The following is a 27148-nucleotide window of genomic DNA, read 5'->3' as shown; positions in this document are numbered from 1 at the left end:
TAAAAGTGCAGGGTGAAGCAGCAAGGGCTGATGTAGAAGCTGCAGTAAGTTATCCAGAAGATCCAGCTAAGATAATTAATCAAGGTGGTTGCACTAAACATTTTTTAAAATGTAAACGAAACAGTTTTCTATTAGAAGACTATGCTTTCTAGGACTTTCATAGCTAGAGAGAAGTCAATGCCTGGTTTCAAAGCTTCAAAGGACAGGTTGACTCTCTTATTAGGGGCTAATGCAACTGGTGACTTTAAGTTGAAGCCAATGCTCATGGAACATTTTGAAAATCCCAGGACCTTTAAAAATTACGCTACATCTACTCTTCCTGCATTCTATAAATGGACCAAAAAAGCCTGGATGACAGCACATCTGTTTACAAGATGGCTTTCTGAATATTTTAAGCCCACTGTTGATACATACTACACAGAAAAAAAGCTCCCTTTCAAAATATTACTGCTCATTGACAATGCACCTGGTCTCCCAAAAGCTCTTATAGAGATGTACCATGAGATTAATGTTGTTTTCATGCCTGCTAATACATCTATTCTGCAGCCAATGGGTCAAGGAAATACCTTTCATAAGGCCATAGCTGCCATAGATAGTGATTTCTCTGATGGATATGGACAAAGTAAATTGAAAACCTTCCTGAAAGAATTCACCATTCTAAATACCATTAAGAACATTCGTGATTCATGGGAAGGGGTCAAAATATTAGCATTCACAGGAATTTGGAAGAAGTTGATTCCATCCCTCATGGTTGACCTTGAGGAGTTCAAGACTTCAGTGAAGGAAGTTATTGCTGATGTGGTGGAAACAGCAAGAGGACTAGAATTAGAAGTGGAGCCTGAAGATGTGACTGGGTTGCTACACTCTCATGATAAAATTTGAGAAGTGGGGGGCGGGGGGGCACCTGGGTGGCTCAGTTGGTTATGCATCCGACTTTGGCTCAGGTCATGATCTCATGGTCTGTGAGTTTGAGCACCACGTCAGACTCTTTACTGACAGCTCAGAACCTGGAGTCTGCTTTGGATTCTGTGTCTCCCTCTCTCTCTGCCCCTCTCCCACTCACAGTCTGTCTCTCTCTCTCAAAAATAAATAAATATTGGGGCGCCTGGGTGGCTCAGTCGGTTAAGTGTCTGACTTCAGCTCAGGTCATGATCTCACTGTCTGTGGGTTTGAGCCCCGCATCAGGCTCTGTGCTGACAGCTCAGAGCCTGGAGACTGCTTTGGTTTCTGCGTCTCCCTCTCTCTCTGCCCCTCCCCTGCTTGCACTCTGTCTCTGTCTCTCAATTATAAATAAACATTTAAATAAATATATACATAAATAAATAAACGTTTAAAAAAAACTTGAGAAGTGTGTAAAATTCTATCAAGTAGCATCACATGCTGTGGAGAAATCATCAGTTGAAAGAAAGAGTCAATTGATATGATGAAGTTCATTTTAGTCTTATTTTAAGAAACTGCCACAGCCACCCCAAAGTTCAGCAACTACCACCCTGATCAGTCAGTAGCCATCAACATCAAGGCAAGACCTTCCACCAGCAAAAACATGACTCGCTCAAAGTTCAGATGATGGTACCCTTTTTTTCTTCTTTAGCAATAAAGCATTTTTAAATTAAGCCATGTACATTGTTATTTAGACATAATGATCTTGCACACTTAATATACTATAGCATAGTGTAAGCATAACTTTTATATGCACTGAGAAATGGATAAATTCATTTGACTCACTTTCTGGTGGTATTCACTTTATTGTCATGGTCTGGAACCTAACCCACAATATCTCTGAGGTATGCCTGTAAATACTTAATTTAAGAAATGAAAAGGGGGGAAATTAGCTGTGTTTTTATACAAATGGAGATAAAGTTAAAAAACTATTCACAGATAAATGGCTATGAAAATCTATTCTAATTTATTCACTCTTTCCAAATTTAAAAAGTGTATCATCTAAATATTGGGCTCAATGTGCAAGGCATTGGGAATATAAGGGTGAGCACTGTCTAAGGAGTTTACAATGTAGTGACTTTGCTGTAATCTCATTAACAATTTAACACTTCAGTATCATTAGGTGCTTTAACTTCAAAGTCCTGGAGTTTTAAGGACAGATGAAGCAATGGAATTCCAGGGTATTCATTTACTCACTTAGCCACTGACATTTAAACAAATTCAAGTCTCTCCCTGGACACCTTCCCTTCCCATCACTCTCCTCTCCAGTTACTTCCTTTTTCTTTCCTCTCTCTCACAGCTAACCTTCTCAAGCACTTGTACCATCCCTCCTCTTCATCTGCTCACTCCTAATCTTTTGCCTGCGTCTACCAGCACTAATGCCCCATGGACCCTTCTCAGCCCTCATTTTACCCAGTTCATCCTTTCTTAAAACATTTTCCTCTCTTGTTTCAATACCATCCTGGTTTCCCCTACACAAGGGTCTCCTTGTGTAGATTGCTGCATATGGCTGTTCTGTGTAAAAACTTCTCAAAGCTCAAGTCCTAGACCTCCTTTTCTCATTTTCTAATTTTTAATTTTATGTTTACTTATTTTTGAGAGAGAGCTAGACAAAGAGCAAGTGAGGAGGGAGCAGAGAGAGGGGGACACAGAATCCGAAGCAGGCTCCAGTCTCTTAGCTGTCAGCACAGAGCCAACCCATGAACCATGAGATCATGATCTGAGCCAAAATTGGATGCCTAACTGACTGAGCCACCCAGGCACCCCTCTAATTTTTAAATTTTTACTGAGGTAATCTCATCCACTTATATGCTAGCAACTCCCACATTTACATTTTTTCCCCAGACCTCCCCTCTGAGCTGCAGACCTATGTATCCCACAGTATACTTTCCACTCCTCCACCCCTTGGAGATCTTGTTTTTTTGTTGTTGTTGTTTGGTGTTTTGTTTTGTTTTGTTTTGTTTTGTTTTGTTTTGTTTTAAGTAGGGGCTTCATGCCCAGCACAGAGCCCAACACAACCTCAGATTAAGACCAGAGCTGAAAGGCTGTCATTCAAAATAGAAGGAGAGATAAAAAAATTTCCCAGACAAACAAACAGTAAAGGAGTTTGGGACCACTAAACCAGCCCTGCAAGAAATGTTAAGGGGGACTTTCTGAGGGGAGAAAAGATGAAAATACATATATAAAAATAAATAAATACCAAAACCAACAAAAGATCAGAAAGGACCAGAGTACACCACCAGAAACTCCAATTCTACAAGCATCAAATGGCAATAAATTCATATCTTTCAGTAGTCACTCTAAACATCAATGGACTCAATGCTCCAATCAAAAGACATAGGGTAACAAAATGGATAAGAAAACACGATCCATCTATATGCTGTTTACAAGAGACCCACTTTAGACCTAAAAACACCTTCAGATTGAAAATAAGAGGATGGCGAACCATCTGTCATGCTAATGGTCAAAAAAAGAAAGCCAGAGTAGCCATACTTATATCAGACAATCTAGACTTTAAAATAAAGACTGTATCAAGTGATGCAGAAGGGCATTATATCATAAGGGGTCTGTAGACCAAGAAGACCTAATAATTGTAAACATTTATGTGTCAAATGTGGTAGCACCCAAATATATAAATCAATTCATCACAAAGAAACTCATCAATAGTAATACCATAATAGTAGGAGACTTCAACACCCCACTCACAGCAATGGACAGATCTGATAAAAAAAATCAACAAGGAAACAATGGCTTTGAATAACACACTGGACCAGGTGGGCTTAACAGATATATTCAGAACATTTCATCCTAAAGCAGCAGAATATACATTCTTCTCCAGTGCACATGGAACGTTCTCCAGAATAGACCATATACTGGGACACAAATCAGCCCTAAGTAAGTACAAAAAGATAGAGATCATACCGTGCATATTTTCAGACCACAACACTATGAAACTCGAAATCAACCACAAGAAAAAATTTGGAAAGGTAACAAATACTTGGAGACTGAAGACCATCCTACTAAAGAATGAATGGGCTAACCAAGCAGTTAAAGAGGAAATGAAAAAGTATATGGAAGTCAATGAAAATGATAACACCACAACCCAAAACCTCTGGGACGCAGCAAAGGCGGTCATAAGAGGAAAGTATATAGCAATCCAGACCTTCCTAAAGAAGGAAGAAACATCTCAGATACACAACCTAACCTTATGCCTTAAGGAGCTGGAAAAAGAACAACAAATAAAGCCCCAAACCAGCAGAATACAGGAAATAATAAAGATTAGAGCAGAAATTAATGCTATCGAGACCAAAAAAACCGATAGAACAGATCAATGAAACCAGAAGCTGGTTCTTTGAAAGAATTAACAAAATTGATAAACCACTAGCCAGTTTGATCAAAAAGAAAAAGTAAAGGACCCAAATAAATAAAACCAAGAATGAAAGAGGAGAGATAACAACCAACACAACAGAAATAAAAACAATAATAAGAGAATATTATGAGCAATTATATGCCAATAAAATGGGCAATCTGGAAGAAATGGACAAATTCCTAGAAACATATACACTACCAAAACTGAAACAGGAAGAACTGGAAAATTTGAACAGACCCATAACCAGTAAGGAAATCGAATTAGTAATCAAAAATCTGCCAAAAAACAAGAGTCCAGGGCCAGATGGCCTACCAGGGGAATTCTACCAAACATTTAAGGAAGAGTTAACACCTATTTTCTTGAAACTGTTCCAAAAAATAGAAAGGGAAGGAAAACTTCCAAACTCTTTCTATGAAGCCAGCATTACCTTGATTCCAAAATCAGACAGACACCCCTCTAAAAAGGAGAACTATAGACCAGTTTCTCTGATGAACATGGATGCAAAAATCCTCAACAAGATATTAGCCAACCAGATCCAACAATACATTAAAAAAATTATTCACCACGACCAAGCGGGATTTATACCTGGGATGCAGGGCTGGTTCAATATCCGCAAAACAATTAATGTGATTCATCACATCAATAAAAGAAAGGACAAGAACCGTATGATCCTTTCAATAGATGCAGAGAAAGCATTTGACAAAATACAGCATCCTTTCTTGATAAAAACCCTCAAGAAAATAGGGATAGAGGAGCATACCTAGAGATCATAAAAGCCATATATGAACAACCCAACGCTAATATCATCCTCAATGGGGAAAAACTGAGAGCTTTCCCCCTAAGGTCAGGAACAAGACAGGGATGTATGCTCTTGCCACTGTTATTCAACATAGTATTGGAGGTCTTAGCCTCTGCAATCAGAAAACACAAAGAAATAAAAGGCATCCAAATCAGCCAGGAGGAGGTCAAACTTTCACTCTTCGCAGATGACATGATACTCTATATGGAAAGCCCAAAAGATTCCACCCCAAAACTGCTAAAACTGATCCATGAATTCAGCAAAGTTGCAGGATATAAAATCAACGCACGGAAATCGGTTGCATTCCTATACACGAACAATGAAGTGACAGAAAGAGAAATCAAGGAATCGATCCCATTTACAATTGCACCAAAAACCATAAAATACCTAGGAATAAATCTAACCAAAGAGGTGAAAAATATATATCCTGAAAACTGTAGAAAGCTTATGAAAGAAATTGAAGAAGACACAAAAAAATGGAAAAAGATTCCATGCTCCTGGGTAGGAATAACAAATATTGTTAAAATGTTGATACTACCCAAAACAATCTACATATTCAATGCAATCCCTATCAAAGTAACACCAGCATTCTTCACAGAGCTAGAACAAATAATCCTAAAATTTTTATGGAACCAGAAAAGAGCCCGACTAGCCAAAGCAATCTTGAAAAAGAAAACCAAAGCAGGAGACATCACAATCCCAGACTTCAAGCTATACTACAAAGCTGTAATCATCAAGACAGTATGGCACTGGCACAAGGACAGACACTCAGATCAATGGAACAGAATAGAGAACCCAGAAATGGACCCACAAACGTATGGCCAACTAATCTTGGACAAAGCAGGAAAGAATATCCAATGGAATAAAGACAGTCTCTTCAGCAAGTGGTGCTGGGAAAACTGGACAGCGACATGCAGAAGAATGAGCCTGGACCGCTTTCTTACACCATACACAAAAATAAACTCAAAATGGATGAAAGACCTCAAGGTAAGACAGGAAACCATCAAAATCCTCGAGGAGAAAGCAGGCAAAAACCTCTTTGATCTTGGCCGCAGCAACTTCTTACTCAACACGTCTCTGGAGGCAAGGGAAACAAAAGCAAAAATGAACTACTGGGACCTCATCAAAATAAAAAGCTTCTGCACAGCGAAGGAAACAATCAGCAAAACTAAAAGGCAACCGACAGAATGGGAGAAGATATTTGCAAACGACATATCAGATAAAGGGTTAGTATCCAAAATCTATAAAGAACTTATCAAACTCAACACCCAAAAAGCAAATAATCCAGTGAAGAAATGGGTAAAAGACATGAATAGACACTTCTCCAAGGAAGACATCCAGATAGCCAACCAACACATGAAAACATGCTCAACTTCACTCATCATCAGGGAAATACAAATCAAAACCACAATGAGATACCACCTTATGCCTGTCAGAACGGCTAACATTAACAACTCAGGCAACAACAGATGTTGGCAAGGATGCGGAGAAAGAGGATCTCTTTTGCATTGTTGGTGGGAATGCAAGCTGGTGCAGCCACTCTGGAAAACAGTATGGAGTTTCCTCAAAGAACTAAAAATAGAACTACCCTATGCCCCAGCAATTGCACTACTAGGTATTTATCCAAGGGATACAGGTGTGCTGTTTCGAAGGGACACATGCACCCCCATGTTTATAGCAGCACTATCAACAATAGCCAAAGTATGGAAAGAGCCCAAACGTCCATCGATGGATGAATGGATAAAGAAGATGTGGTGTATATTCACAATGAAGTATTACTCGGCAACCAAAAAGAATGAAATCTTGCCATTTGCAACTACGTGGATGGAACTGGAGGGTATTATGCTAAGTGAAATTAGTCAGGCAGAGAAAGACAAATGTCATATGACTTCACTCATATGAGGACTTTAGGAGACAAAACAGATGAACATAAGGGAAGGGAAATAAAAATAATATAACAACAGGGAGGGGGACAAAACATAGAGACTCATAAATATGGAGAACAAACAGAGGGTTACTGGAAGGGTTGTGGAAGGAGAGATGGGCTAAATGGGTAAGGGTCACTAAGGAATCTACTCCTGAAATCATCGTTGCACTATATGCTAACTAATTTGGATGTAAATTTAAAAAAATAAAAAATAAAATTTAAAAAAACAAAATAGTGCAAAATATACTTTCAAATAAAATTTAAAGAAAGAAAAAAGAAAAAAAAAAAAGACCTGAGCTAAGATCAGGAGTTGGACACTTGGGGCTCCTGGATGGCTAAATCTGTTAATTAAGCCAGTGACTCTTGATTTTGGTTCGGGTCATGATGTCATGGTCATGAGATCGAGCACCTCCATGGACTCTGACCTGGGTGTGCCGCCTGCCTGAGATTCTCTCTCTCCCTCTACCTCTGCCCTCCCTAGCTCGCACTTCTCTGCATGTGCACACATACTCTCTCTCTCTCACACACACACACAAAAGAGCCAGATGCTTAACTGACTGAGCCACCCAAGGTGTCCCTCCACTCCTTGGAGATCTTAAAGTCTCCTCAAACACATGTCCCAAATGGAACTCATGATCTTTGTCCCTCTATGCCAATGTTCGATATCTCAGTGAATCGCCCTGTCATCCATTCAGCTATACAATCCTGATTGTTCTTGAAATTCTCTTCCCCTGAGTTCTGCCTTCCGTAGTATTCAGGACATTGCCAGTACCTTCTAAAATATCTCTCAGATCCAGCCACATCTCTATATCTGTGACGCCATCCTAATCCAATTTAACATCTTCCTGCCTGGATTACTGCAATAGGCACCCAACTGTTCTCTCACATCCCTCTTTTCTAGCTCTATCTGCCCTCACTGCAAGCAGAAAAATCTTTTAAAACTGCAAATCTGAGCAAGCTGTTTGGATACTTAAAACCCTTCAATCAGCATTGCTTGTGGCAGAAAGATCGTGTTCTGACTACCTCTCCAACCCCATCTCACAGCACAGTCCCCCCTCTCTTTCTGGCATTGTAATTTATCTTCAGTTGCTCCTATGTGCCATGTTGCTTTCAGCCAGAGTCTTGTTTGAAACTCTAGTCCTTCTGTCTTTGCTAGGTTGCCTAGGTAACTCCTACTCACCTACTAGCTGTAAGGTCACTTCTTCACACAAGCCTTTCCTGACCCCTGAAACTGAATCATATCCCCCTCTGCTACAGTCTCACAGCACCCAGTTTCTCTTCATAGATATTATCATCATTCGTATTTATGCATTTTGTTGTTTAATGATTTGATTAATCTGTCTTGCCCTCTAATGTATTAGTTTAATAAAGGCAGAGCCAATATTTATTTTTCTTACCATTTGATCCTCAAAGCCTACTTGAACAGATGGTGACCACACTCATCGTGGTAAGCTTTTCATAATGTAATTGTCAAATCACTATGTGATACACCTGCAACTAATATAATGTTGTATGTCAACTATACCTTAATTAAAAAATTTTTAAATACATAAGGTCATTACATTAAAAAAAAAAAAGGCCTATTAGAGTGCCTGGCACATAGTAGGCACTCAATAAAAGTTTGTTGAATTGGGGCACCTGAGTGGCTCAGCCAGTTAAGCATCCGACTTTGGCTCAGATCGTGATCTCACAGTTCATGGGTTTGAGGCCCGTGTCGGGCTCTGTGCTGACAGCTTAGAGCCTGGAGCCTGCTTCAGATTCTGTGTCTCCCTCTCTCTCTGCCCCTCCCCTGCTTGTGCTCTGTCTCTTTCTCTCTCTCTCAAAATAAATAAACATTAAAAAAATTTTTTTTAAGTTTGTTGAATTAATTAACAAAGGAATGAATAAATGAAGGTCATTAGTGACTTGCCCAGGATCGATATAGCAAGACAGACCATGGCCAGGTATTCTAAATTTTAGTCCATGTTACTAGCCTTCTCACAAAGACCTTGTCCTCAATTGTTCTGAATTACTGCAACCAAAGCAACTTCACAACTCATGTCCAATTTCTCGACCCTACCATTTTCTAAGGATGGAATTTATGCAGCAAGGAGATGCGATATGTATAGCAATTTTTTTCCAAGAAATACATGCTATCTTTTTGCTCTATTTCGAAGGGTTTTTTTTTATGATAAACCATGCCGCTATTTAAAACTTGTAAAGCTTTTTGAGATTCTCAGAAGAAATATAAGGCATAGATCACAAAGAACAGTTTTATCTCTTGCAATAGGATTTCCTGTTCAAAAAATGATGTTAATTTGAAAAGCTGATACCTCCAAAAAAGCATTCTATTAGGTGGGTAATCATCATCATATTGCCAGCTGCTGTGTATACCCTTCTCTTAAGAATGAAAAAGTAAAAATCCACTTTGTTGTGTACAAGTGCCTTGCGTGTTTTATAAAATCCACATAAAATGGTCAGTGGTTGGAGGAGAGGCTCCTGTATTTATAAGACAAATAAGTTCACTGTCACCCCTGAAGAAACTTGAAGATATGATTCTCAGGGGTGTTTGGTGCCTTGGATGAAAATGGAATCATTATTTTTCAACTTCCCCTGCTCACGTCATTGACTCCCACCTGCAGCCGGTCCATTGGTTATAAGTAGCCATAAATGGCCTTGCAGATTGTAAGCAGGGTAGCCAACCAGGACCAGCAAAGCCAAACTCCTGGTAAGCTTTATTAGCCCTTTCTGTGTATTTCATTTCCATTTCACATTTTGGAGTCAGAGACAATCCATACTTATGCTGATGTGGTGTGAGTCTGTCTGAGATGTGTGTATAAGGTGCATTTCTCAGTTTTTGGTATATCTTTTCTTTTTTCTCCTCCTCCTCCTCCTCCTCCTCCTCCTCCTCCTCCTCCTCCTCCTCCTTTGTTTATTGAGACTGCTATCTTAATACATACGTATGCTTTTTTTTTTTTTTTAAGACTTGCACTTTCTTTGGAGACAACAAAGTGCATTTTTTTCGAAGATGAAAAAGCGTACTCAGACTTTCTGGGTTGTATTCATAATTGCTTTGCTCATCACTGTATAATGTTATCATCATAGACTCCTTTAAGCTAATAAACTGGATTTGGGGGTCTTCATTTGCAAATAAACATGGGGAAAGAAGAGGGCTGCAAAATTCAGGTGCACCAATATACTATTTTTTCCTCCCTGTCTCTCTTTAAAAATGTTCCCTCTTTCTCTTTTTACTTTCGCCCTCCCTTCTCTCCTCCTCCCTCTTCCTTCACCTTCCTCCTACCCCTCCAACTCCTCCTTCTTCTTTTCTTTCCCTCTTGTCTCTCAGACCATTGATATCTCCCTGATCCTGCCTTCCACTCAGCTTAGTTCCACCATGCCCAAAGCACTCCTGCTGCTGTGTGTTGTCCTGGTGCTACTTGGGCTTGTGCCTGGAGCCACAGTGAGAAACGGAGAGAAATGGAAGCCGCTCAACAATCCCCGGAACAGAGAGCTGGTAAGAGCATACCCTGGGGCATGCTGGGCTGCAGGGTGAAATTGGCACCTCTCTGGATTTATGCACACTGCACTCTGTTGGAGCACGGTGGTGAGGAGGCTACCAAGTGCCAAGGCGATTCCTGCCGAGAAATCTGGTCAAGGGCTTTGCTAGCCTAGTAGCTGGTATCCTATTGTTCTTCTGCCCAATTTATATCTGTCCTGTAAGGAGAAGCAAATTTATATATAGAAATGATTTTATGTACATACGACACCTTACATTTGTAAATGATCGTACATACACATTGACTTTATAGCCTGTATTTCTCACACATATACAAAATCAAGAGTATCGTGGGGAATTGATTTTTGCATAGCTCAGACTGAACTGATAATAAAATCAATTCTCATATGACCAACACGTGCAGAACTCAATTACAACAACTGAAAGTTGACCTGCATTCTTTTCAATTTACCAAGCATTCTTTTCTTTATTTTTTTTTAAGATTTATTTTTAAGTAATCTCTACACCCAACGTGGGGCTCAGTACCACATCCCTGAGACCAAGAGTTACACTCTCTACCAACTGAGTCAGCCAGTTGCTCCCCAAGCATTATTTTCAAGATAAATCTATCTAGGAAATAGAATTCAAAACATCAGTAAAAATTCTCTTTTGAAAATATGCCAAATACAATAAACATGCTGACATTACTATTTCAAAAAATAGTTTCCCTAAAGAAAATGATGTGAAATATGACCGTATAGGGTTAAAACAACCAAGCAGCCCTTTGCAAGCTTCTATGTATCCATTTTATAAAGGAAAGCTTTTTGAAAAACGCATGCCTGAAAGAATTGGTGCAGAAGACAATGGCCAGGATCTCACCTTCAGAGAGGAGGCCCAGAGCTTGACCACTGTGAAGTTCCATTTAATCTCTGACCTAAGTGGTTCAGAGCTGGTTTACAAAGGACCCTCTGACCGTGATGCTATTAAATAATTGATGTTCCTCTCTCAATCTCCACCAAGAGTGTTGAATTATCTTGTTTAGGGTTGAAATGTCAAAAACAAGGCAGGGTAGGGGCACCTGGGTGGCTCAGTCAGTTGAGCGTCCGACTTCAGCTCAGGTCACGATCTCACACTCCGTGAGTTCAAGCCCCGCGTCGGGCTCTGTGCTGACAGCTCAGGGCCTGGAGCCTGCTTCGGATTCTGTGTCTCCCTCTCTCTGACCCTCCCCTTTTCATGCTCTGTCTCTCTCCGTCTCAAAAATAAATAGAAACATTTTAAAAAATTAAAAAAAAACAAAAACAAAAAACAAGGCAGGGTAAAGGACAGTGGAGGGGAAGTAGGAGAAGTAGCTAAAGTTTGTACTTGTATTTCTGGATTTTCTACCTCCTGCCTCCTAGATTAGCCCTAAAGTCAATTCACGGAGGAAAAAAAAAGGGGGAATATATCCGTCTCTGAATATTTTTTATATTTAATTTACATACCGCATTGAACACTTTCTTTCTCTCTTCAGTTTTTCAGAACCCTTCAGGCATATCTTAAGGGAAGAGGTCTTGATCTTGGGAGATTTCCGAACACTTTCTCCATGAATGAGAATCCCAGACCCCTCTCTTTCCAATCAGAACTTCTTGCTTCTGCATTTGCAGATTATGAGGAGCAGAAAAACTCCTTTCCTAATTACATCAAAAGCTGAATGTTTCCTCTGAACACAGGTAAGTTATCCCTTTATTCCCAGGATCTGTCCAATTATAACAACTCAGTCATAAAGAGATTTTGAAAGTATTTATTTGAAAAAATGATTTTATTTCCTCATAGAAATATGTGCTCAGTTCTGATGATACTCATCACCGTTAATATTTGGATTTGGTTCATGTATTTCGCTGCCCGGTTTTAAAAAGAAATGAAAGTTGGGGCTCCTGGGTGGCTTGGTCGGTTAAGCGTCCGACTTCGGCTCAGGTCATGATCTCACGGTCCGTGGGTTCGAGCCCCGCATCGGGCTCTGTGCTGACAGCTCAGAGCCTGGAGCCTGTTTCAGATTCTGTGTCTCCCTCTCTCTCTCTGCCCCTCCCCTGTTCATGCTCTGTCTCTCTCTGTCTCAAAAGTAAATAAACGTTAAAAAAATTTAAAAAAAAAAGGAAAAAAAGAAATGAAAGTTTATAATTTTATAAGCATAGTTTTCTGGGAAGAGATATATTAAAATAGAATGATCACTCTTTTTTTTTAAACTTAAAGTAGTCTGTATGCCCAACATGGGGTTTAACTCACAACCCCGAGGTTAAAAGTCACCTGGTGTATGAACTGAACCTTCCAGGTGCCCCTAGAATTATCACTCTTTTTTTTTTTTTTTTTTTTTTAATTTTTTTTTTTCAACGTTTATTTATTTTTTTGGGAACAGAGAGAGACAGAGCATGAACGGGGGAGGGGCAGAGAGAGAGGGAGACACACAGAATCGGAAACAGGCTCCAGGCTCCGAGCCATCAGCCCAAAGCCTGACGCGGGGCTCGAACTCACGGACCGCGAGATCGTGACCTGGTTGAAGTCGGACGCTTAACCGACTGCGCCACCCAGGCGCCCCTAGAATTATCACTCTTAATAGGATTAGTAAATATAGTGGAATATCACACACTTTTACCTATCTTTTTTGAATACCAGGTCATATAGCTAGTTATGTGGAAATCGTATACAAAGAAATAAGGTGGGGCATCTGGGTGTCTCAGTTGGTTAAAAACATCTAACTCTTGATTTCGGCTCAGGTCTTGATCTCACAGTTCATGAGATCAAGCCTGGATTCAAGCTCTGAGCTGTCTGCTTGGATTTTTCTCTCTCTCCCTCTCTCTCTCTCTCTCTGCTCCTCCCCTACCCTCTCAAAATAAATAAATAAACTTTAAAAATGTCAAATTGTGCAGTTGGATTTAATAGAAAGAAAAGTTAAAAAAATTGTCTTCTTGGAAAAAAGTAATAAACATATATTTGAGCTTGAACTTCCTCACCTAAAGAAAAAAGTAAAATATTGTAAAGATGGCACTTTCCTCATGGAAAAAAATTAGAAATTTATTTATGTTTAAAATTTGTGTTTTATTATTCTTTTTTTTGAGAGAGAGAGAGTGAGAGAGAGAGAGAGCACACATGTGCAAGCAAGCAGGAAAGGAGAAGAGAGAGAGAGAGTGAGAGAGAGAGGATCTCAAGCAGGCTCACGCCCAGTGTGGAGCATGACAGTGAGATCATGAGCTGAGCCGAAATCAAGAGTTGGTCACTTAACCAACTGAGCCCCCCAGGCGCCCCTATTCTTATTACTTGAGCATTCCTATCAAATAAATATTTACCATTGAGGAAAAAGAAACAACAAACAGGTATGGTGTACTCCAAGAAAACACAATGTGATTCTAGTCTATTAACTTTTTGTTTGGCTAAATAATAAAGGGAACTGAATCATGATTAAAATCCACTCCCATTCTTCCAATGGGTAGGGATGAAATTGTGAGGAACATACATACTATTGCTGTACTTTATTGTGTATGGGAAAGCATTTTGATTATTAGTTCCTTTAAATGTGATGATTTTTTTAAATAATGATTGTTATTCTAAATGGAAGATGCAATTTACTATGTGGCATATGTGCTTGAAAGCTCTTACAATGAGAAAATGAAATAGAATGAACAGGAAGCCATTATGGAAGGGTTACCTTGACTAATATTCACTCTTGGGCCCTAGGCTATTAAACACTAAAGTAAAGAATAGTTATTAATATCACAGTATCTGCTTTAGTATGAGACAGAATTGCATGCAATCTGGTTGTGAGCCTTAGTTTCTTCATTTATAAATTGCAGACACTGATCTCTAACTCAGATACTATCAGAGAAAATATCAAATAAATAGTGTCATGTGAGCATGGAATGAGGTAATGTTTAAGGGCAGGAAACGGAAAAAACACCAAGTTGGTAGTATTGTAATGTGATGGGAATTTTTCAACTTTGTGAGAGAAGTTAAGCTTCTATTAGGAGAATATTTCAATTTTTTTTTAACGTTTATTTATTTTTGAGACAGAGAGAGACAGAGCATGACCGGGGGAGGGTCAGAGAGAGGGAGACACAGAATCTGAAACAGGCTCCAGGCTCTGAGCTGTCAGCACAGAGCCCGACGCGGGGCTCGAACCCACAGACCGTGAGATCATGACCTGAGCCGAAGTCAGACGCTTAACCGACTGAGCCACCCGGGCGCCCCAGGAGAATATTTCATAATTACATGCGCTCCTTTCCTAACATCTCTGATTAGAAAAGAAAAACAAAAAGAGTCTTTGTTGAAATATGTTGCCCTTTGGGTCATTGCGTTGCTTGAAGAGTCTTCACTTTCTATTTCATGATAACATTTTCTTGTTCTTTCAGGTGTCTGGCTATTATAAAACTACAGATCAAGCTTCTCATCAGAAAAATTCAATCATGGTCATGGCTAAACCTTTTCCCCCTCCACTTTTGTCAATTTATAATGGTTTTATTCTACATTTCCAGATTTACATATAAATGGGTCGAGCTTTGGGACATTAGTGACTTATGTGCATATTTTTGGAGTCTTTTTTCCATTCTATAAACCATAAACATCAATGTAGAGCACTGGACATATTTCTAAGAGTTACAAAAATACTGTAGAGTCCAAAGAGATGATGATCTTTCAAATTACCTTTCCTTTAAGCTTGTCTTTCAAGCTTGTGTGCTTATTACCTTTTATCAATAACCATTAAAAAAAATTTTTTTTTAATGTTTATTTATTTTTGAAGGAGAGAGATACAGAGTATGAGCGAGGGAGGGGAGGAGAGAGAGACACACAGAATAATGATACAGGAAAAGCAGCTATTCCAAATGAAAATATGAGAGTCAGAATATTTCAGCCTAAGTTGGTAGAGAGAGGAGAATGTCAGTTGGTTGTAAAAAAAGGGACCTGTTTCTACTCCAGGCTCCAGGATCTGAGCTGTCTGTACGGAGCGCGACTCGGGGCTCGAACTCACGGACCCCACAGACCATGAGACTATGACCTGAACCAAAGTCAGACCTTTAACCGACTGAGCCACCCAGGTGCCCCTATCAATAAACATTTTTTACTGGAAAGGGACTCTGCTCATTTTTAGTATCGTTCATTATATATAATAGAGATTTGGGCTTAAAATTGCTCTTTTTCCTGAAAAGAAGCTGCATTCCCACATTCAGCATATGCCACTGAAAGACCTCACAATGTTTGTTTCACACCAAGGGAGAGGAAGTGATAAATATCCACAGTTAAGTTGAAATGGAAAGCAAAGGCACTGGGAATTCTAGGAGTTGCTAGAGTCTTTAGGAGATGTTCCTTGCCATCGTTCAGAGGTGGACATTGTGTTACACCAAATATCCCAGCTGCACTCAGCTCTGGTTCTTCTGCACACACAGCTTCTTAAGAATGGCGAGTGGAGGGGCGCCTGGGTGGCGCAGTCGGTTGAGCGTCCGACTTCAGCCAGGTCACGATCTCGCACTCCGTGAGTTCGAGCCCCGCGTCAGGCTCTGGGCTGATGGCTCGGAGCCTGGAGCCTGTTTCCGATTCTGTGTCTCCCTCTCTCTCTGCCCCTCCCCCGTTCATGCTCTGTCTCTCTCTGTCCCAAAAATAAATAAACGTTGAAAAAAATTTAAAAAAAAAAAAAAAAAAGAATGGCGAGTGGAAACAGGTGGAGTAGAAACAGGTCCCTTTTTTACAACCAACTGACCTTCTCCTCTCTCCACCAGCTTAGGCTGAAATATTCTGACTCTCATATTTTCATTTGGGATAGCTGCTTTTCCTGTATCATTGTGGAGAGCCACATCATTTTCTCTGTGATTCTTGAAAAACGAACGTTATACTAGAATGCAAAAACATTGGCATCCTAGGAACATTAGTCTGTACCTTTCACGATAGTCTTCTGTGGCTTTCTTGTGGATGATTGATACTGAATATCAATAATAAAATATTTATGGAAAAATAGATTTCTGCATCTGGTTTAATCTGTTCTGTTTTAACTAGTTGTGTGTGTGTGTGTGTGTGTGTGTGTGTGTGTGTGTGTTGTCTTTTCTCTGGAGGGTTGTGAGGTCTTTGGGAGCAGAGATCATATCTAAGCCATTTTTATTTCTCCAGCACCTAGCACAATGCTCTACATGTAGCGAGTGTTTAATATGTGTCGAACTGAAGGTGTGCTATTGTGCTATTATATGGTAATAGAAGCTGCTTCTAGTTTATATCAAGATTATGGGGGGTTTTTTTAGTGTTTAAATTTTTTTTAAGTTTATTTATTTATTTTGAGAGAGAAAGAAAGAGGAGGGGCAGAGAGAGAGAGTGTGAGGGAGAATCCCAAGCAAGTTCTGTGCTGTCAGAGCAGAACCCAATGTGGGGCTTGATCTCACGAACCATGAGATTATGACCTGAGCCCAAATCAAGAGTTGGGTGCTTAATTGACTGAGCCAGCCAGCTGCCCCTGTGTTTAACCATTTAAAAGATAGAACTAGGGGCACCTGGGTGGCTCAGTCAGTTAAGCATCTAACTCTTGATTTAGACTCAGGTCATGATCTCAGGGTGGTGAGATCAAGCCCTGTGTTGGGCTGCGCGCTAGGTTTGGAGCCTGCTGAAGGTTTTCTCTCTCTCCCTATACCTCTCTCACTGCCCCCCCTATTCACATTCACTCTTTCTCTCACTCACTAAAAAAATAAGTAAAAATAAAAGACGTAAGTAATTACTGACAATGAGCTATTCCTCATAAAAAATAAAGTATTCAAATAAAGGGTAGAGAAGTAAGGAGTGTTGTACCACCCTCTAGTTCCACTCAAGTAGCAGTGACTGGTTTTCCTTTCCTTTTACCAGCCCTGTTCTGGGTGTCAGTACTGCCACAAAGGGAATACTTATTAATTTCAGGGCCTTGAAAAGGAAGAGCATCCACACGGACTTTTAACTATGAGCCTGCAAAGTCTCAAGGCAGGAGCATGCATCCTTCTGCTGGAAAACTCACATTGGGAGATAGCTGTTGATGGATGACCTACACTCCATACTGACTGGAGTTTCTTGGTGGTGATGCCATTGGCCATTGGGGAAGGACAAGTCTCCACTTGTATGACCATTTAGCACACCTGGTCCTCAGACATTGTATGTCAGTCATTTCCCCACCCCTACCCTATTATTTTGACAACCAAAACTTCCCTACACACATTTCTAAAAGCCCACTTGGGAAGTGATTTTTTTCTTGGCTGAGAACCATTGCTAGGTAAACAGCAGAAATGTCATGTTTCTTCCAGTGAAATTCAATGCTTTGCAAGTGATCCAGGCTCTCCAGGGCCCATGGTAATTCTCTACATAGTCCTCTGACAGCCTTTCAACACTGACTCTGCTCCTCTTTAATGAGTCCCACATTCCCAGGCCATGACCTGTTGTCCCCTACCCCAGAACTAGGGTAGTCAAGAACTGTTAAGAGGGGCGCCTGGGTGGCTCAGTCGGTTAAGCGTCCGACTTTGGCTCAGGTCATGACCTCACGGTCTGTGAGTTCGAGCCCTGCGTTGGGTTCTGTGCTGACAGCTCAGAGCCTGGAGCCTGCTTCAGATTCTGTGTCTCCCTCTCTCTCTGACCCTCCCCTGTTCATGCTCTGTCTCTCTGTCTCAAAAATAAATAAACATTAAAAAAATTTTTTAAAAAAAAGAACTGTTAAGAGTGTGACTTCTAAGTCACACTTAGAAGTGTGACTTGTAAGCCGCACACTATCCTACTACAGTTTCACAGATTCTAATAGACACATGAGACCCCTGGGTCTGAGGCAGCACATTTTATTACTCATGGTGCTGCAGGCAGCATGAGTTGTACATCCACATTGGTTCTCCTTATACCCGAAGTATCATGGGAGCCACATGGAGGTGAATCCAAGCACCTGCTGCACATGAGTGTGTTTGTGCTGAGGAACCCCAAACTTAGGATATCCCCACTTTTATATGGGGCTACTAGCAAACATGCCCAATCTTTGCCCCAGATGGAAGCATTATATCTATTGCACTGGCCAGAAAACAAATCTGTCCTCTATCACAGAGAAAGACAATATGTCTGTCTTTCAAGGTTGTTTGTTCTACAGACATCTTTGGAAATATAGCCCAGATTGAAAGTTGTCAAAAACTTTTGCAGAAAAGTGAGAGAACTATGGAAAAATTGTCTCCCCAAAAGGGTCACATCCCATTGTGGTTCGACCCCTTGAAAAGGAGAAAGGATGGAGTCGTCTCCTCCCTGTGTACTCTTAATTCTACTGTCATGGCACCCATTCAATGTTCTGCTTCCTTCAGACATTCCATTTTGATTCCTCAAAAATCAGTCAGAAAGTCTGAAAAGTTTCTTCTTGCTATTTTTATTACCGTTGTAACAATTTCACTTCTTCTCAAAGTAATGCGGATGCCTCTGACTCACCAGGGTACAAATCACTTTCAAGGAGGTGGATAAAAGAAAAACAGAAAGATTACAATTTTAAGATATATTGCTACAATGTGACCTGTAAAAGAACTTTCATGTCACAAGGTGTTCCATAGCAGTGTTAAAAACCAAATTCAAATTTTAAAGTAGATTTTAAAGATTTTATTGGATTTATTCAATGAACCATGAATTGGGCATCATCTAACAAATAGAAAGGAGCTCCAAAGAGCTGTACAAAATGAAAGACTTTGTAGCTAGAAGAAGGTGGGACAAGGAAGTCACCAAGCAGAGAGTGGATTGTTTGTGGCAAGGTCACTTCCCTTTAGGGGACAGCAGAGGTCTATCATGCAGTGAGGTCTATTACCTCACTAGCGCTGACCATGTAATTCCAGATTGACCACTCCTAAGAGAGGTTGAAACTGCAACTAAATTATGTATTAAGTCTTGGTTCCTGATGTGGTTTTAGCACAAGTGATTTTGGGAAAACTATCCTTTTATCTCTTTCTCCTTGTTCCCTATTCTCCCCCAACATGAATGGATAGCTGCACAACTGTTATTCCATATTCCAGGCAGGTGATAGTGAAACAACCTAGTCTAAACCATCTGGGTCTTAGTAGAGAATTCTCCTTATGAGGTACCATCTTTCTTGCCTTTGACTCCCTTCTTTTCCCCTAGGAGAGTTAGGACCAGAGTTTTGACTTCTTAGATGCAGCTCCCTGACTGCCGGGAGAAGGCAGGGAGAATTTCCCTACAAGTGATTTTTGTTGAGTTCCTTAATCCAACCTTTCCTACTGGCCCCCATATTTTACACCCAGGTAGAGTCCTGAGGATCCTTCATCATGAGAAAGTGATGATTTCTAGCTGTGAGATTTTTTTCCCCTCTTATCTAGAAGTCTTGGGGTCACAGCTGTCATTCTGACATTCTTCTGTTCTTATCCTCATCTAGATTGTAACAAAGAGGTACCAATGGCTAAGTGATAGGCTCCCTGTAACCTGTCTCTAACCTTAGCTTTATATCGAGCTTCATTGTCTGTACCTAAACACTCTTGCTCATTTCTAAGGTACTCTCAATTCCACCCAGTTTAATTCATAAACGTGTTTTAAGCACAGATACTAGAATTCACAAAGATGCATCAGGTAGTACTGTTCTCAAGATGTTGACAGACAGTGTGTCTAGAATAGGACAGCAGAGAAATATTTATAACACAAGGTAAAATATAAACCACAGGAGTGTTCAGCAAGTGAAGAATAGTTCCATTGAGGGGAGGACATATGTCATATTAATTCCAACGCATGGGATTTGGGGTCAGATAGATCAGGGTTCACATCCTGGCTCTGCTACTTATTAGATATAGGACTTTGGCATTAATAATAGCAACATCCTCTGGTGCCTGGGTGGTCAGCTATTAAGCCCAGCTCTTGATCTCAGCTCAGGTAATGATCTCACAGTTTGTGGGATTAACCCCCGCCCCCCACCACTCCCACCCGCAGCAGGGGGAGTCTGCTTGGAATTCTCTCTTCCTTTTTCTCTGCCACTCCCTCACCCCCACCCCGGCACAAGCACGAGTTTGCTCGCTCTCTCTCAAAATAGATAGACAGATAGATAGATAGATAGATAGATAGATAGATAGATAAAAATAAAATGAAAGCAACATCCATTTTTAAGGATTATTTTGAGCTATGTATGTAATATGCATAAGCCAGTACATGACCTATAGTAAATGGGCAAGAGTGTGTATTAACCACATCAAGCATTTGATTCTTTCTAAAAGTTTGACTGTTAAGAAAAGAAAACTTGGGTGGGAGTGATAGGTGGAACGTGAAGTCCCGATAAACTTACTTACAGACTGAGGAGCCCTGAGGAAAGGGAGAGTTTGAGAATTTGTGGAAGACGGGAAAACTAATGGTGGAGGAGATGAGACTCAGAGCACAAATTGGGAGAGGACTTTAGCTTTCTGTGGCAGGAGAAAAATGGAAAATGAAACATGCACGTGGCAGTGCAGTTGGTTAAATCAAGAAAATAATGCACCAGAGAAAAGATCACATTAATTTAAAGAACAAACATTCATAAAAGGAAGCGGATTAGGAGAATGAAGAATTGAGGGAAACGATCTAGATTAAGGAACATTTCTTTCAAGCATTTTTTTTTTTTTTTTTTTAACTCCCTAACCCTCTTAAACAATACATTTGAGCCAGGGCAGCAGGCGAGGACCCGAGCGGCCGGCTCCGCCCCTCTCTCGCCTCGAAGGCTGCCGGACCATATGCGCCTGCGGAACCTGAGCGCAGCGGCTGCGGCGCAGGCCGGGCCCGTTTCTCAGGAGGACGCCGGGTCGCTTTTCTCGCGCCCGGGAGCTGGGTAAAATCTAGGAAGTCTCGCTTTTTCCGGTTCTCTGTCCTGGTTCTTGTTGCTGCGTATTCGCACCCCGAAGCAGGAATGTCGGGTTTCAGCCCAGAGCTCATCGACTACCTGGAAGGGAAGATCTCCTTTGAGGAGTTCGAAAGGCGGAGAGAAGAGAGAAAAACCCGCGAGAAGAAAGTGAGGCGATGGCCAGGCCAGGATGCCCCTCACTGTCGTGTCGCCCTAATGCAGCTAGATGTGGGGGACCCAGACGACCCCATTCGCTGTGATGGAGCGGGCCGGGACTTCCTAGCAGCTTCTTCCCCTTCTTACCCAAATGCGGGTTCTCACCTCTCATCCCTGTGTTAATCTCCTCTTAAGAAATATCTCCCACCAAAAAGCTTGTCTTTGTGGTAACCTCTTCTCTCTCTTCCCTCCTCCCCCAACCCCCTCCTCCCCTACCCCGTCAGTGTTTCTGATTCTAGTAGTTTTGCCACCGATTCTTTTTGTGTTCGGGTGAGCAACTCACCTCTCTTCTTTAGGCCTCAGTTTACTTTTAAACCGAGGGGTTCGAGCTCCCATTTCTGAGGAGTCTCCCAGTGGTGTGATGTAATCTTCCACAAGAAAGCGAGTTTTCTTTTCTGATAAAATCTTCACTCATATTTTTTGATACTTTAGAATATCTGAACTTTACATATCCTTTCACTTATAAGAAGTTCGAGGGAAAACAAATATCGCACTCTTTGAAATTAATTGGTGGATTCGTTCCTAATTCATGCACCTAATAAAGACCCATCTCTTTTCATTTAAAAAGCTAGGGTATACTGTGTAGATTCATGAAATAATCCAGATGTAGTAAATTATTTTTTACAAGTGACTGATTCAGACAGTCGTGAGGGATGAGACTATGAAATGCTTTGACAGTATTCAAACTTATGCAAAGCTCAAGTTTTAAAGAAATAGAAAATGAGGCAAATGCCCTATTCCCATCTGTAGAGAACTAAATCTGCATTATTTTTTGGAATTATTAATTTTCAATCACAGAGTGTTCAGGAAAAAGGAAAGTTATCAGTTGAAGAAAATCCACATGACTCTGAAGTTCCATCATCATCAGGAATTGACTCCAGCAAATCGCAGGACAATGAGGTCAATGAAGGTATGTTAAAATCATTTGCTACTTGCATTAAATGTTACGAGTACCTAATAATTTAATGAAAACATTGTTTTTTCATTGCAGTGGTATTCTGGATTATCTAGTTTGTCAGTAGCATAATAATAGTGCGTGGCATATAATAGGTGCTCAATAAATATTTGATGAGGTTTTAAATATGGTGATGGTTAGTTTTGTGGGTTATTTTTGTGGAAAAGTATTTCAAATTGACATCAGTATTTGGGAGCCTTTGTAGAGTCACTGTTTTTTAAACTGGCCCTTTTGGTTACTAATATTTCCAGACTATACTCCCCCAATGGTAATGATTTATGCTTCTAAACAAAGTAGCTTCCAAACCACTGCATTAGTCATAGGAGTTAAGATAAAAAAATGCCAGTGTGGAAGTCCAGTTGGCTGCCCCAGATGGGTCCTTACACACAGTATAGATTTCTTGGTATGCTGCCTCGTTCGAGAATCCAGTCCTCAGCTCTGCAAGTGCAGATACCAGATTTGGTTAGTCCCATCTAATTACAGCCATCAGAGTCTAATTGATGAACTAGTTTGCAAATTCATTAATTTCCAGTGATTGACATACCTTCCTCGTGAACAGAATACTGATAATAGTTCATAGTATCCGTTTACCGATGACAAGTTATGTGGGATACTGAAATGTCAATTAGAATGTAGCTTTGTGTATAGTATCTGAATGAGAACTAAATTAAACTTTCTAGTTCTAGGGGGTAGAAGTAGAGGCTGGTTCTTTTCCCTGTGAATAACTCTTTTTACACGGAGTTTACATGCAGAAAACCAGCTTTATTCCTGCCTCCTTGGACCAAGTGGAGGTTTTTTTTTAATTTTTTTTTTTCAACGTTTATTTATTTTTGGGACAGAGAGAGACAGAGCATGAACGGGGGAGGGGCAGAGAAAGAGGGAGACACAGAATCGGAAACAGGCTCCAGGCTCTGAGCCATCAGCCCAGAGCCCGACGCAGGGCTCGAACTCACTGACCTGGAGATCGTGACCTGGCTGAAGTCGGATGCTTAACCGACTGCGCCACCCAGGCGCCCCCCAAGTGGAGGTTTCTATTGCTGATAGAAAACTACGAGTAATTTTTGTATATTAACCTTGTATCCAGGAACCTTGCTTAATTCATGTATTCTGGCCGTATGTATGTATATTCTTTTGGATCTTCTGTGTACATATTCTTACATTTATTTAGGATGTTCACAATTCTTGAAGCTGGTCATTATGACTTTTTAAGAATGATTACTTATTTGTTGTTCAGAATATGTGGGTTTTTAAAAATTTTTGTCCTTCCTCAAACATATTAACTATCTTGTCTATCCAGCATCTTTGGGATTTGACGTATTTCATGTAAGTGAATAAGCTTGCAAGTTTTTTAATACAATTATGTAAAATTATATAAAATGTATATAAAATTTTAACTGTTTCATTGGAGTTTTTCTAAAATATGTTACATGTCTCTGCTTTAACAGAAAATTGGCCTCAAACTTAAGCATTACATGATCATTTAAGGTTATCATTATGAACTTGCAAAAATTATTGTACTATAGTGGCATCCTCAGATAAAAATGAATTATGTCATATTATTTTGTTCCTGAAATGATAATACTATTTTAATAATAGCATCTATTAAGCTTTTACTGTATCCTGGGCATTATTCTAAGTGCATATATATAAAAACTCACCTCATCCTTAGGGTAAGCCTAAAGCAGACATTATTATTATGGTACTGTATTTATTTATCTACCTATTTATTTAAATGGTACAACCACTATTTATGTGTGTTTATGTGTATGTATGTATGCATATAAGCTCTGTGCTCAGCATGGGGCTTGAACTCCCAACCCCAAGATCAAGAGTTCTTTGGTCTTTCTGACATTATTATTTAAAAAAAAATTTTTTTTTAATCTTTATTTATTTTTGAGAGAGAGAGTACAAGTGGGGGAGGAACAGACTAGGGAGACACAGAATCTGAAGTAGGCTCCAGGCTCCGAGGTGTCAGCACAGAGTCCGATGTGAGGCTCGAACTCACGAACCATGAGATCATGACCTGAGCCAAAGTCAGACGCTTAACCGACTGAGCCACCCAAATGCCCCTGTCAGACATTATTATTAACCTCTTTTACAAATGAGGAAACTGAGGTTCAGAGAGCTTCAGTAATTTACCCAAGGTTATACAGTTAGTGATAATTGGAGATGAAGTTTGAAATCAGACAGCTTGACTCTGGAGGCCTTATCTTTAATCACTATGCTATGCCACCTGGTGTGTACCATCAGACTTGTTTAGTTTTTAGGTCTGTGTCTTACAGTTCTTTTATTTTTTTTTCCCCTCTGCTTTTAAGTGTTAACTATGTACATTTCTGATTTCCCACTTAATTCTCCTGTACATCTTAATGAGACCTAAAGGTTGAGTCAGCAGTTCCTACAGAGTAAAATATATGACTTTGTAACAGATTTCTTCTTTGGGTTGTGTTTTGGAATGTTTGTTCTCTACTTTTACTTCCAGAAAATACTGGATTATTTTTTTTCCCTTTTGACTACCGAGTGTTCTAATGGGTTTTTGTTTGTTTGTTGGCAATCTCCATGTGTCTTTCTTCAGGAGAAACGTCAGATGGAGTCAGTAAATCAGTTCACAAGGTCTTTGCTTCCATGCTTGGAGAGAATGAAGATGATGAGGAGGAAGAGGAAGAAGAAGAAGAAGAGGAAGAAGAAACACCTGAGCAACCCACTGCAGGCGATGTGTTTGTATTGGAGATGGTTCTCAATCGTGAAACCAAGAAGATGATGAAAGTAAATAATTTATTTTAGTCTTTATAAACATAATGTAAAAATGTGACATAGTAATTGAAAAAGAAATCTTTAAATTATACGTATATTCGGAAAGAATTCAAACTGTAAAAAAGGAAATATCATGAGACAACTGTTACGTTTCTTTTTTTTTTTTCTTTTTATTTATTTTGAGAGAGAGAGAGCCTGTAAACATGAGCAGGGAAGGGACAGAAACAGAGGATCCGAAACAGGCCAGTGAGATCATGACCTGAGCTGAAACCAAGATTCAGACGCTTAACTGACTGAGTCACCTACTTTCTTATGTTTCACCATAGAGATTTTTTAAAATGTAAAACCTTAATTATTGCATGTGTCAAAATATGCTATAGTTTTGCTATTAAAAGTTCCATATTATAACTTTTTAACCAACTTTCTTCTGAGTAGATAAATTAGAAGGAAGGAGGATCTTCAGTAGGTTATAAGTTTAGCGGCACATAAATCCATTTTGCAACATCAGGTTCTACATTTGTTATTATTCTAGTTAGTAATTAATAATTCTTGACCACTTTGATTTTTACTTTCTTTATATACTTCACTGTGGTTTGAACTTTCTACTGTAGGAAGTTTGTTTTAGTTTTCTGAGGTGTTCCTTTTTGGAGAATGTTATACAATATTTCTTTTTCTTCTTGAGATTAGTTTTAGACTTTTTCCTGAAATATAGACTTTAATATTAATGGGTTAGAATTATAGTCATTTAGTCCTTATTTCTCAATTTAGAATATTGAGAAATTTTAAAGGGAAATTTCAGTTTCATTATGTTCTGCATTTATTAATTTGGTTGGAATTGAAATCTAAGACACTACTATATTTTAGTCTAAATGTCATTTTTTTTTCTATACAGGAGAAAAGACCTCGAAGTAAACTTCCCAGAGCTCTGAGGGGTCTCATGGGTGAAGCCAACATTCGCTTTGCTCGAGGCGAACGGGAGGAGGCGATATTGATGTGCATGGAAATCATAAGACAAGGTGTTTTCTGTAGGGGGGATTATTGACAATAGCAGTTTAATAGTGTACCTTAAAACAAGTGGATGAGCACTTCACTGTACTATTTGGAAAAAATATTCAGAAGCTTGGAAATGATTGTGATAATAGTGATTTGCCATTTTTCATATTCAGTAGATATCATTACCAAGAAAATGAAAATCATAGAGTATTGAACTCATATAGCCTTTTTTTGGTTTTTGTTTGTTTTTTAATGTTTCATTTTGGGGTTTTTAGACTTTTGGAGCATTAGTGTTTTTTAAATATGACACGTGTTGAAACCACTTAAAAAGTGTTCTTTTTTTTCTTTCATTTTCCAGATTAGGCAGAGCTAGATTATTTTAATCTACTTTTTGGTAAAAGACACAATTTACATATATCATTTTTCATTAAACTGCAAATCTTGGGCTCATTGAAGGATATCTTCAGAAGTGATTCTTTGATTAATCACTTATATTTGTCATTTTGTTTTCCTGATGCGTTGCCAAATGGTGACCTGCGTAGTGGCTTGGGTAATTGTAATACAGTGAACTGTTCATTTATCTTTTCAGTATTTTGGCATTTCATCTTATCTGGGCAAGGGTCCTTTTAGAGGTCTTTGTTTTTTTCTTTGTTAATTTTATTTTTTTCATCATGATAAATGTACTCTTTAATCCCTATACCCTCTTACTCACCCCTATCCCCTGACCCACCTCCTTTCTGGTAACCATCAGTTTGTTCTCTATTAAGAATCTGTTTTTTGGTTTCTCTCTCTCCCTCTGTTTTTCTTTGCTCATTTGTTTTGTTTCTTAAATTCCACACATGAGTGAAATCATATGGTATTTGTCTTTCTCTGACTGACTTATTTCACTTAGCTTTATACTCTCTAGCTCTATCCGTATTGCAAATGGCAA

General features: G+C 39.6%; 2 protein-coding genes across 2 annotated transcripts in view; both read left to right on the top strand.

Moving 5' to 3' along the window:
• The first annotated feature begins 9993 nt into the window (after positions 1-9993).
• On the top strand, positions 9994-16160 carry CC1H2orf66 (chromosome C1 C2orf66 homolog). Its single transcript, XM_086715287.1, has 3 exons — positions 9994-10528; positions 12021-12219; positions 14890-16160. The coding sequence occupies exons 1-2, from the start codon at positions 10244-10246 to the stop codon at positions 12198-12200; spliced, it is 465 nt and encodes a 154-aa protein (XP_086571413.1). The 5' UTR covers positions 9994-10243; the 3' UTR covers positions 12201-12219; positions 14890-16160.
• A 5110-nt stretch (positions 16161-21270) lies between these two features.
• GTF3C3 (general transcription factor IIIC subunit 3) overlaps positions 21271-27148 on the top strand; it is a 39059-nt gene continuing 33181 nt past the window's right edge. The window contains exons 1-4 of the mRNA XM_025935098.2: positions 21271-21470; positions 22317-22428; positions 25046-25236; positions 26117-26240. Of these exons, the coding sequence (XP_025790883.1) occupies positions 21369-21470; positions 22317-22428; positions 25046-25236; positions 26117-26240 (529 nt within the window). The 5' untranslated portion in view covers positions 21271-21368. The remainder of the gene's footprint in view (positions 21471-22316; positions 22429-25045; positions 25237-26116; positions 26241-27148) is intronic.

This window comes from Puma concolor, chromosome C1, assembly GCF_028749965.1.
Source record: "Puma concolor isolate L17-30 chromosome C1, mPumCon1.1.hap2, whole genome shotgun sequence".
NCBI classification, from domain to species: domain Eukaryota; kingdom Metazoa; phylum Chordata; class Mammalia; order Carnivora; family Felidae; genus Puma; species Puma concolor.
Note: the sequence above shows the minus strand (reverse complement) of the source record. Positions and strands in the feature narration are given on the sequence as shown.